Genomic DNA, 12,790 nt, shown 5'->3' with positions numbered 1-12,790 from the left:
AGAGGCTTTTAGTCACCCCACAGCCTCCAATACTAGTGCTTTCCCTCTGAGAATTTCCTATCTTCCACTCTATAAATCTGGTATGTACAAAGTTGTTCCCGTGTTGGCTTCCCCATTAGCATATGAGTTCCTTGAATTTAGGGAACTTAAGTTCTTATCTTCTGTTGTATTTCCAGCACTTTCTTTAATACATAGTAAGCAATTAATAAATGTTTGTTGACTGACTAATTGACCTAGAATTGGTAAAATTATTCATTGCTGAGGTAATTGAGGAATCCTGGTTACATCAATGTCCTCCAAAATACAAAATGAAAAGCATTGAATTATAAGCATGACATGAGAACGAAATCATCTCTGAAATTCCCTTGGTTTTATAAGTTTTTTTTAATCCTCTTCACGTTCTGATATTTTGTCTACACTTTGCAGAACTGCCATGAACTAGAAAAAATGGACCTAGAAGAATGTGTTCAGGTAAGATGATAGAATCTCCAGTGCTTTGAACCGTTATCTGAAATGCTGAAATATTCTAAATAGCATAAGGAAGGTCCAAAAAGTACCTTTTTATAAATGTTTAATGAAGGTGATACTGAGGAAGCAAATCCTTATTACATGTGTTCTGACTTTTCAAGCTTCAGGATAGCCTGACTTCTGGAGCTGTGGAGATTTCTGAGTCTTAATCTTTTACAAACAGTGATGGAAACATGCTTTATTTAATTCAAGAATTTCGTGGTCATTAATATATAGAGCAGAGACAGCATGGCTTAATGAGAACCAGCCTTTGAGTGAGAAGGATTTGGAATCCTTAAACACCCTGATTTTATGGAGCAAGTTACTTAACCTTATAAAAAAAAAGTTACTTAGTTGTTGATCTGAATCATTGGAGGGAATTGCTCACATTGATAAATTACAGGTTTAGACCCCCAAAAATGATTGAACTTTGAGGGCAGACTGAAGCAAAAAGAGGATGGTAATAGAAAGAGCAGTTGAACCAAAATGAAGAAAATGCACAATCTACAATGAGGGATAGATGCTTTTTAAGAACTCTAAAAAGCATGTTTTATTCAGCAAATATTTGGTAAGCTCAAAACATGGGCAAAGATTTATATCCATATAGAAGCACAAGTAACTATGAAAAGGAAAGACAGTGTGCCAGATAGGAACTGATGACATGACAAGTTTGAGAAGAGAATAAAGATTAATCTAGGAAAGTCAATCAGAGAAAACTTTGTAGAATACATAACATTTGAATTAGATCTTGAATCAAAAGAATTTAAACATCTGCAATTTGGAGATTGAGTTTGGAGATGAAAGGATCAAGAATGGGTGATGGAAATCAATTTTAAAATAAAGAGGAATAAAAGATTAACTGGGAAGAGAGTCTGAAGCCATGTCATGGAGGTCCTTGATGACCAGAATCAAGAGTTGATACTTCAGTAAATATTGTATTAGGAAACCACAGAAGATCTTTGGTAGAGAAAAGAGTGATGTGATCAAAATGGTACTTTTATCTTCTTAATTTTAATTTAAATTTTTAAAAATTGGGAATAGATCTCTATGGATATTTTTTAGCCTTTGTAAAGTGGCCAATATAGTATAAAATTTCAAAGAATCATTTCATTTGTTTGGAGAAATTTTTTTTTTACCATAGATCTCTTCTAATTTAAAATTGTAATACTTTAATCCAGGGGTCCTAAAACTTTTTAAATAGGGGGCCAGTTCACTGTCCCTTAGATTGTTGAAGACCTGGACTATAGTAAAAACAAAAACTTTGTGGGCCTTTAAGTAAAGAAACTTCATAGCCCTGGGTGAGGGGGATAATCGTCCTCAGCTGCCGCATCTGGCCCGCAGCCATAGTTTGAGGACCCTTGCAGTTTAATCCATTCATTTCCAAAGTAAATAGTAAATGGACCCTATTTTGCCTCATCTTTTTCTAAGAGAGCATGATCAATTGTTAATATTGTTTCCTAGCTATTTGGAGAGAGTAATAACCATTCAAACTATGAAATATTAAGTCCTGGCTTTCTGTTTTCACCTTTTCTGTCAATAGGCCAAAGAGCTCATGAATGTTCCAGAGTTATTTTTCTATCATAGGGCCTCATTCACTTATTAGAGTAGCCAGAAATGAAACTTTGCTGAGGTTCACTTGTCCTGCTTAGAAAGAAACTTAAACTGTGGGATGAGCACTGCAAGCATGCTTCCCTTTATTCACCAGAGAATCAGGGATTTATCATTTGTCCTCCCCTCCCCTGACTTTTCAACTCTTACTCAAGGATTAATATATAAATCAGTATTATCATTGCTACTGTGAAATGGTATGCTGTACTAATGTCTTCCACTGACAACTGTATAAGGGAATCATAGGTTTCCTTCCTATGTTCCTTGGTACTCATCAAAACCAGTTCTGTCCTTCTTGGCTCCTTGTACCATACATGCCCCTTGGTATCCCTTATTTGTTAAACTGCTCTTCATATTGAACTTGTACCCCAATCCCTGCAGCTACTTGTGTAATTAATTTGATTTGGATATACATATATATATATATATGTATATATATGTTCTTCCCCAATAGAACATAAGTGCTTTGAAGGCAAGGGCCCTTTCATTTTATTTTTGTACTGTTCATCTGTGTCCTCACATACTTAGCATAGAACATGTATCAATGAAAAATCACTGTTTAGTGATTAAAAAGAAAGAATTCTAAGAAAGACTTCTTCATATGTTTCTTTCAGATAACAGATAGCACATTGATTCAACTCTCTATACACTGTCCAAGACTTCAGGTGTTGGTGAGTTTGATCTGTGTAACCATTTAAAATTTAGTTTCTTCAGGACCAATATCATGAATTTGTTTACATAAGAATGACATATGATTAGCTGCAATTTTGGAAAAGTTTTTTTTTCTTCCAAGTTGCCTACTTACAGAGTATCAGGAAAGGATCTAAGTGAAGGGGAAAATAAGATAGGAACTAGAAAAGTTAAACAGATCCCAAATAGTTACTTGGAGACTGAGATAACTGAGATGGAGAAGATGAGATGCCCTCTGTGATTTGCACTCCACTGTAAATGATATTTAAATCTTCAGCAACACGGTGGTGAAATGGCTTGAACCTAGATTGCTTCTCACCTCTAGGCCAGATGTACCTGTAAGAAAGAACAAAGGAAAGCTTGCTGGAGAAGCTTTCCTCACTGACAATTTCCAATACCACTGAAGGCAGCCTGGCTATCAGTGCTGGATTCAAGGTCATCTTTGTAATATTCATATTTTCCAAAGTAGGAAAATTTGTAGGATTCTGAACTTCACATAGAAAGCTTTGATGAACCAGGGATTTAAGAGAAATTGAAGACTGGGGAGTTGAAAAAACCATGAAGGGAAGGAGAAAAGGCTTGTTATTGGTAATAGAACCAAAAAGGAAGCTGAGAAATTTTTATATAAAAATTAATGCTCCCGCAAAGAAACCTTAGGTATAAAAATTATCATAACTTGATAGCTACTATATATGATTTTATATATATATGTGATATGTATCTTTTGTGTGTGTGTGCGTGGTGTTTTAGGTACCTAAAATTTAGTGCTAATTCTCAAGTAGTGACTGAGTTTCGGAAAAAGTCAGAGTCCTACTAGTTTAATTCTAGAATCAGAAGACCTGTTATGAAATGTCTTTTCCTAATTCATGAATTGATTCTATTATAAAGTGCCTTCACAGTATTTTCTCAATATTTTTAAAAAAGAGCTCTTTTTGGAATTCTATGTAGTACTCATGAATTGTTTCAATCCTCTTTTTGTTCTATTTGGCTCTAGAGTCTGTCTCATTGTGAGCTAATTACGGATGATGGAATCCGTCACCTGGGGAATGGAGCTTGTGCCCATGACCAGCTGGAAGTGATTGAACTAGACAACTGTCCACTTATCACAGATGCATCCCTAGAGCACCTGAAGAGCTGCCATAGTCTTGAGAGGATAGAACTGTATGACTGTCAGCAAATCACACGGGCTGGAATCAAGAGACTCAGGGTAAGAGGCAGCAGTATCACTCTCTAAACTGTTGTGTTCTCATTACCATGCTAAGTGTTCTCCCAGTGTGGATTTATATTTTCACATCTCTCTGTTAGGAGGAGAGAACATGAAGAGTGCAGCCCTAGCAGGCTGTCCAGTTGAGATTTCTTCAAGACCATGAAGTTTGGTGGCTTATGAGGCAGAAATAGCACATCAAAAAGATTTACCTCTATTGGATTTGAAAGTTTAGTTTCATCTTACATCAATAATAAGAATTTGTTAAGGACTATCTATTTGCAGAGCACTGTACTAGGTGCTAGGGAATTGATAAGAGATAATATCTTTATGAAGTTTACAATCTAATAGAGGAAGACAGTATAAATATATGTTAAAATAACTAATACAAAACAAAACTTTGTATTAATTCAGTGTAAGATGTAAATTAACAAGAAGATCAAGGAAGACTCCATAGAGGAGATAAGATTTAAATTAGGACTTAAAAGATGAGTAAGCTTTTAAAAGTCAAACTTTGGGATGCAGTAGGAAAATATTCCTGGCATTAGGAATTGGTAATCACTTTAATTTCTTTTGGTAAGTAGAAACTATGATCATTTGCTGTGATTATTAGATAATGGGATGGAGAGATTGAGGAGAGAGGTTTGGAAACGTCTAGCCATTCCAGGTTGACTTATTAACACTCATCCAATAAAAAGTAGCTAAAAACTTCCATCAAGAGGAGAGCATTATCCTTCAGAGGATTTTTGACTTGCCTTCTCAGATTTGATGGGCAAAGAACATACACTTCATTCAGTTGCAATTACAATGTTCCATTTTCAACCAAGAGAAAAGGGCATAGATCAGCCAAAATATTTTATTATCTACTGTCCACATACAAAATGTAAACACTCTTCAAAAAGGACAGTTAATAGCTTTAGCTGGAGGTAGAAGGATGTCTTGCCTTCAATATTTGTGTAAAGTTTTAACATATTTATAATAATAATTATGTTAACTTTCCATGATTAATTTCTTCCTGATTGCTTTATGGTGGGCTTAAGTATTCACCTAAACCTCCTTATTTTATTGATCCAGATTCTGAGGCTCAATGAAATTAGATAAACTTGGTCATGTTTGTAGATCATGTCGTTGTCAGAGCCCAAACTAGAAATAAGAGCACCTTTTCTTTGTGCTGTCTTCATGTCTATTCGATCTTTTGATTGTCTTTCTAAGAAGTTCCATTGTTCTCTCTTTCCAGTCCTCTCAGTAATGTTTCTGTCTTGTTTCAGACCCATTTACCCAATATAAAAGTTCATGCCTACTTTGCACCTGTCACTCCGCCTCCATCAGTAGGGGGCAGCAGACAACGCTTCTGCAGATGCTGCATCATTCTATGACATTGGAGGCGGTCAGCCTTGGCGAACTAAGTATTTAATGACACTTCTAGAGTTACCACGGAGTCTCTCCAGCGGAATCGATCCCAGTGTTCTGAGCAAGGGCCAGAATAGAGGGCTGTGTCCGGATCCCCCAAGCCACACATACACATGCATATATACCCACACCGTCCACTCCAGCTGACGTACTCTTGACAGTGGGACTTGAATCTGTGTTGGCTTTTTTTTGACAGGTAGATTGGTGTAACTTGAAACCATTCCTACTGGGCATGCTCAGAAGAGAATCACAATCCAAGGTGGGGGTGGGGGGGCATTCCAGCAAACCCAGGGTCACTGCTGCTGGGGTTGTTTGTTTTTTTGTTTGGGGTTTCTTTTGGGGATGTCAGAACACTAATGAGAGCTCTCCAAAGAGAAGGAGAATATGGACAAAACCAGTAAATTTTGCATCCAGGGACCAGAAAGAAAGAAAAATCCTTCCTCCCATAAGAGATTGAAGATGGCAACCATCCATCGTGAGACTGTATTACAATGCTTCTCTGCTTCCTTGTCTCCATACCAACATGCTGAGCATGCTTACATAGAAGGCTCATCAGTTAGAGCATTCAGTTCAGAGATTTCCTTGATGGTCACAGTGATTTAGCTTGAAATCTCTGATAAATCAAATTTGTTTCTTTTGTTCACTTATTCATTATGTTACTTTCCCTAGCTGTCTTTCACTATGTTTGTCTGTGTCTGTGTATCATTTTCTTTTTGTGTTGCTTGCTGAAGCACTCTCTTCATACTTTCTGTTCCCTGCTCATACCTTGTCTTTTTTGCTGTCTTCCTGTAGAAAGTTTTCCATTTGGGGTGATTTAGTTGAGGCTACTGGATGCTTTTTTTTAAAGTTATTTATTAGAAAAAATGTTTTAAAATTCCACTTTTTTACCATTAGAAGAAAAACTGTCTGAAGTTCAGTCTGATGAGAAGCTCTAAAGAGCAAGTAAGGAAGGGAAAATGAGCTAAATATAAGCTCTTACCCCTTTCTTATGGAAGCAATTCATATTTTTCTATTTTGAGTTCTTCCTTAAGAGAACATAGCTTGTGACATATGATAGACAGGTGGCTATGTTCAATAACATCATGATCCCTATGTTTCCTTGAGCTAATTCCCATTAATCACTTGAGTGTCTTACATAAGGCATGAGGGAGTGATATTTTAAAAGTAGAATTGATTGGGGAAAATACTTAACCTGAGCTTGAAAACCCCGTCCCCTCTTTGGATGTTATGCTGTGAATTGAGGTTCATGTATACTTAACAACATTGTTAACTTTGATGTTGGCTAAGTGTTTTGTCCCAAGAATACTGGTAGATAAAACACATTGCTGTCTGTGCTGCCAGTTTTTCTTATCTGTCCCTCCCTTTCTTCCTACATCAACCTGAACCCCTGTGCTAGTGTGTGACTAGTGTATTTAAGGTCACTAGTTTCAGGTCTAATGTTAGTGGTTCAAAGGACCAGGAAAGCCTTCCCAAAGATGTCACTTAGCCAGTCTTGTTGATCCAATCTCCAGATATTCAGCATATGCAAAACCAAGTGGAGTTGGAACCTTAAGGATATTGAGAGCAGCCCCAGAAGGCCTAAGATAATCAGCGCAGATGGATGTGGTCCTTGTCTCCACATGTACTTCTGTTCTTGAGAACTGAGGGAGAAAGATTTCTAGTGCTAGTAATTAAGGGAATTAATGATAGGGCATGGCGCTCCACCTCCTAATAACTGGTGGGAGCAATACTGTACTCTTGTGCAGAAAAATTGGGGGAGATTAAGAAAATGAGATGAAGTTTTAAAGCACAAGTAACAGACTTCTTGGCTTTCAGAATTGGAGCTTTTTGTTGTTGTTTTATACAAGTTCATTGATATGATCAAGGTAGCCTTTTGTCACCTTCTGACTGATCTAAGCAGCTCCAAGGATAATTTTTCATGTTGCCGGTGATGGCTTTCTCTTCTGAAACCACCAGCATATATTGATTGGAATTAGCTGGAATTGCTTCTTCATTAATTAGAAAGATATTAGCAGATAACAATGTGCTGGGAAGGGGCCTGTGATACCACCTACCATTTTTTGTGTTTAATTTTGGTTACTGTATTCAAAATCTCAAATTGTTCCCTTCCTAATTTTGGAAATACTTTTAAAAAACAACCCAAAACAACTTTTTAAAGGGACTGATCCAGCCTTTTTGGTAGTTTTGATACTTTGCTTGATAACCTGTTCATATTAAATTTTGAAAAGTATAATGGGAAAGAGCATGCTAGAGACTAATAGTGGCATCATATTCAGGGCTTTTTTTCCCTCCAGAAAAATGCACATTCAGGTCTGGCAAATTGACCATAAAACTCTTTGCCAAGTGTAATTGGGGGGGGTGGGGTGGGGTAGGGTAAAAAAGGAAGTAAGTGGCAGCAGTGGACTTTTATAAATTTTCCAAGGCCTATAGTAAATAGATGTCAGTTTAAAAACCTCTTTCCCAAAAATCAAAATTATTCCCTTTTATGGAAACAGCTTCTCCTATTTAGTTTGGTATTAGAAACTTGATTTTAAGTATGGAGAGTGACCCAGAGACAAATTAAGACTGATTTGTCTGACCTGGTAATCCATGCTATAGAAAAAAGATCAGTCTATTTAGGAATCATGGGGAAGAGATCTTGAATGAAATTCTGGTCCATTTAAGTCTATGAAATGGGTTACACTGGCCAATTTAATTTAATGCTGTAAGCATTAGGGTTCAGGCTATAGGATTTACTTATTTCTGATGACAACTGTGATACCTTTAAGCTTGGAAAGACTTCTCATTAGAATGCTTTAGTATTAAGAAAGAATCTGCCTTGCTTTCATTGAGACTAAGTTCTAAAGATTTTACTTGGAAAAGACTTTTGTATTGAATAGAATTGAATAGAAAGGATCTTGAAATTACTGTTTTCCCCATTCACCCATATCTAAAAATCTTGTCAATAGCTGTGACCTAAAAAAGGCTTTTCTAAATGGAATCCTTCTCCCACTTAAACATAGTGTAGGATATTTGTCTATTTTTGGTGGCACAGTGTCACCTATGGTAGAGAATATGGGGTCTGAGTAATTTGAGAATTCCTTTCCTTATGGAATTGGTTTCAGATTTTAAAAAGAGGAGGTGAACAGCCCTACCCACCTAGTTACCACGAGCCAGCAGATATCGGTGCTATGCCAACTGAAGTGAATTCTTGAAATGTCAGACATCAGTTTTCTGAACATTCTTTCTGTTCCTTCAAACTTTAACCAATAATGCTTTTCCTTGCTTTTCCTAATATTCTTTCTACAATTTTTCCAAAGACTTTATTTTTTTTTAACTAATGTCCTTCTTCCTCTCTAAATAAAGGCTCTAGGTCTGGTCCTCATCCCACCAATGCTAAGGTCATGTCAGATATCTCCAATGCTTTTCCCCCTCAGTTATGCCCACATGTAGCAAAAAATCCTCATCAGCTTTGGACTCTGCCATTCTCTGGTAGGTCAGATCATTTGTCATTAGGTCTGAAGTTTGTTTATTGAACTTAAATGAGCTTGAAATCAAACTTTCCACTGGATGTATCCTAGAAGAAAAAGGGTTCTGACTTCAATTTTTTTCCCCTTTGTTTTAGGGCTATGATGCATATGGAATTATTCAGTTTCCTGTATACAGTTTTTCTTTTCTAATTTCATCTCTAACATATTTTGGGAGCCTACAATTATTTTAAAGAGACTTTTAAATGATCTTTGTAAATTTTCAATAATCTCCACATCCATTATAGACTAATAATTTTACTCAGATAAAAGTCAGAAACTTGTTACATATACCTTTAATTATATATTCTGGAGAGATATTTGCAAGATATTTTTTATGCAGTCCTCATCCAGAATTTCCCTTACTGAATATTTAAGTATAACTCTTAAGGATGCCAAATTAACCAGAACTTAAAATATAGAAAATACAACCATATTTTTCTATTGCCTTGTAAGATACTGTTTCCAGTTGTTCAGTGCTCCATTGGCAGGACTGAGAGGATAGAGGTGTTATAAAAAAGATACTTTGAAGTTTAATGAAGGGCAGAAGAGCATCACCAGTTATTATAAGCTAGAATGGGGAGAATATTTTTATCCTCTTTTTTTATCCATATTAGCAATATGTCCAGAAATTACTTAATAAAATTGTGGAGGGTATTTTGAGGGTGGTGGAAGGTATGAGGAAAAAAAGTTATTAGTACATTATGATTGAGCTCTGGCTGCTGTCTTTAAATTGTTGCTGCTGCTGCCCCCAAATACTTATAACAACCACCATTAATTGCCCTCCAATGGAGAGGGCAATTGGAAAAAATATATGTTGTGCTATCACTGCCTCAGTTATTGAAGGGTAAAATGAGGAGATGAGTGAAGATAGCTATTCCCATTTTGCCATCCTGCTAACAGACCTATTCCATAAACTGCTGGGCATTTCTGAAACATAAAGTTTCAGTGTCTTCTCCATCTCTTCATCTTAATGTTGTGTTTTATTTCCTTCAGACTTATTAATTAGCAGAACCTTTGGGCAAAAGTAAAATATTTGACTTGTAGATCTTGAATTAGGATTGACCAGTAAAGTGTGACAGCTCCAAAGGAATAGCCAGAGGGAAGAATGTAGAGAGTCCCCTTTCTGCTCACTGCACTCATCAAATTGACAGTAAGCAAGCTTGATGAGTGTGGTTAAGACCAGATTGTGTTACCCAGATAATTTAGGAAGAGAGTAGTGATAACCTAGATTTATCTGCATAATTAATTATGGAGATGTGCCCTAAAAGCAAGGCTTTACAAAGGAGGAATAAAAGAGAGAGTATAAATTAAGAACCAGCTGCCTTCACTCGGCCCTCTCATATTTGACCGGGTACCTTACATAAAACTAGAAAAATCCTTAGGAATTGAGTTCTTAGCATGGGATTCTTTTGGATCCCCTTTATTCTCAATAATTATTTCCTCCTTTCTACTTTTTGTAACTGTCAGCTCAGCTTTGGGGCTTATTATACCACTGGGGGAATTTCAGGAACTAGTCCCAAGATGAATATGATTGTGTCCCAGTGGAGTCCCATTTAAATTCCAGCAGAAGGGGCTTTATTATAGTTGCTCATAGATGTGATATTAAAAAGAGTTGTGCTATTTTCATTTCTGAGTCCTCCTTGTATGTACATGTTGTATAGTCATATTTTAAAACAAAACAATAAGCCGCAGTGTCTTCTTGGCTGCATCAGTGGAGAAGTTACCAGGTTTGATAAGCTCATGTGAGTCTTGAAATTCTGTAAAATTCTTGTATCTGTTCATTTTTGATAGGAGTATCTTCTAAAGTCTTTTGCCTTGGATTTGTTTTTTTGTTTGTTTGTTTGTTTTTGTTTTGTTTGGTTAGGGAAGCATTAATCTAAGGAAAGAAGCAAATGACTGTTAGGGTGTCTTGCCTTAGGGTAGATAGAAGAATCTACCCTTTAGGTCAGTTCCTGGCCTGGAAACACCCGGTATCATCAAATTGTAGATAATTTTCCTACTTCATGATTATTCCCTTCCTTTTCCACTTCTTGCTTTGTCCTTTTATACTAAAGCTGTTAATGAGTAGTTAGTTAATTTCATTCCCTCTCCCTCTTACTTTTTTGGTTTGATTCTTCAGTCTGTATGAAGTTTATGTTGGAGGTTGGAAGGGATTGCTAATCAAGTGACATTTCCCTTCTTCAGGATATTATATAAAAAAATACAACCAACTCATAAATAAGTTCCAACTATGTCACAGTTAGTAAAATGAAACAGTTGCCAGTGATACCCAACTGCTTAGTTAGGGCTAGGGCAATTGTTGCTAAGGTGGCAGGGAGCTTGCCCTTTGGAATCTGGAAGAATGTTGGTTGACCAATCTTCACAGTGGTCCAGAGGAAACCACCTTCTGATGAAAGATTTTTTAAAGCCATGTCCATGCTTTCTTCTAAGGACCTAGGAAGTCCTAAAGAGATATGGTTTTCCCAGAAGAAAACTGTCCCAGACTTTTCTCCTACAGCAGCTCCTCTTGCCTACCAACACTGTTCTCTCAAATCCACACAACTGCTGCTCATGTACATGTAGATGTGACTTTACAAACACATGTATTTCTTATCTTGGCCCTGATTTCTTGGCCCCTGAAATAATGCTTGTTACTCTTACTTTTTAAGGCACTGGAAGATGAGAAAATAAAGTCTTAAGTCCTGTTTCAAGAGCTGACTGGCATAAATTGACCACTTATACTTTTTTAAAATGAAGATTTGGATTTTCTTCCTTAGTGCTAAATAACACTGTAATGAGCAAAACTTTGCTGCTATTTTCCTGGGTTTGTGTTCTTCCTTTCTCCCAAACCCCTCCCCCTCACATCCATGTCCAACCCCTCCTTTAAAAATAAGTTATTTTAAGCATCACTGGCTGTTATTTTCTTCTTGACCAGGGACTTGGTGAGGAGAGGTAAGCCTGAAGTCTCTCCTGACATTTTTTTCCCCAATAAACCTGAATCCTTTACAAGCCAACTGGCATGTTTACAGACCTACCTAAAGCAGCTCCTTGAAGTCCCCTACCTTAAGGAGAACATGTTCAAACTAACTTCTCCTTTAAGGAACTCCAAAAAGGACAGCAACTGAGAAAGGAGATCAGTGATGTCAGCCTGTTACCATACCACATTTAACTTCCCCAAAATGGCTATGACTTTATTTTCTCTCTTTCTGGAGGTTGTTCTCAAACAGCCTGGCAACTCTGCAACTTTGCCCATTTTACAGCATCCCCAAAAGCCAAAGACTGAGAGGCCTTTCTTCTTATGCAGGGCCCAGAGGCTTATGAATTTCTGCTGAGGTAGAGCTTCTGGGGGCCAGAGATGGACAAATGATGCTGTTGGAGGATAGTTTGTCTTCACCAAACCAAGATCTGTTTCGGTATCTTCTACTACTACCACCCCACACCCTCACTCTCCTATTGGAGAGAAATGGAGCAGGTCCTTATGGCATATTCAGATTCCAAACATTCCTATCACCTGAAATTCCAGATTCTTTTATCCAAAGTATTTTTTCATGTGCTGAGAGTTGCTGCCTAATTAATTATATTACTCCTCCAGGTATATTCATAAAGCTTTCTTAACCAGTTCTTGAGGCTGCCATGGTTCCCAAAATGATAACTTTTACTGAAAACAAGAGTCCTTTCGCTGTGCACATGGCTGTTTCTTTCCTCCCAATTATTTTGAGTTTGAGGGTTGGGGGGAGGGTTATTTTAAAAAAGAAAAAAGGAAAAAAAAAGAAAATCCAGGGTTTGCAATAGAACATTTCTTTTGCTTTCATCTGATGAAATCTTTGGACTTCAAAAAGGAAAAAAAAAGTTTTTATATATATATATATATATATAAATATAT

General features: G+C 36.8%; 1 protein-coding gene across 3 annotated transcripts in view; it reads left to right on the top strand.

Moving 5' to 3' along the window:
* Positions 1 to 12,790, top strand: part of FBXL20 (F-box and leucine rich repeat protein 20) — a 111,503-nt gene that overhangs the window by 96,809 nt on the left and 1,904 nt on the right. The window contains exons 12-15 of one of the 3 annotated variants that reach the window (XM_031966176.1): positions 427 to 471; positions 2,730 to 2,786; positions 3,800 to 4,012; positions 12,212 to 12,689. In XM_031966176.1, coding sequence (XP_031822036.1) covers positions 427 to 471; positions 2,730 to 2,786; positions 3,800 to 4,012; positions 12,212 to 12,244 — 348 coding nt within the window. In that variant the 3' untranslated portion in view covers positions 12,245 to 12,689. Of the gene's footprint in view, positions 1 to 426; positions 472 to 2,729; positions 2,787 to 3,799; positions 4,013 to 5,277; positions 12,690 to 12,790 lie in introns of those variants that run through there. The other 2 variants (XM_031966174.1, XM_031966175.1) reach the window with 2 other exon arrangements.

This window comes from Sarcophilus harrisii, chromosome 4 (assembly GCF_902635505.1).
Source record: "Sarcophilus harrisii chromosome 4, mSarHar1.11, whole genome shotgun sequence".
NCBI classification, from domain to species: domain Eukaryota; kingdom Metazoa; phylum Chordata; class Mammalia; order Dasyuromorphia; family Dasyuridae; genus Sarcophilus; species Sarcophilus harrisii.
The sequence above is the reverse complement of the archived record's forward strand: the minus strand, read 5'-3'. Positions and strand labels throughout refer to the sequence as shown.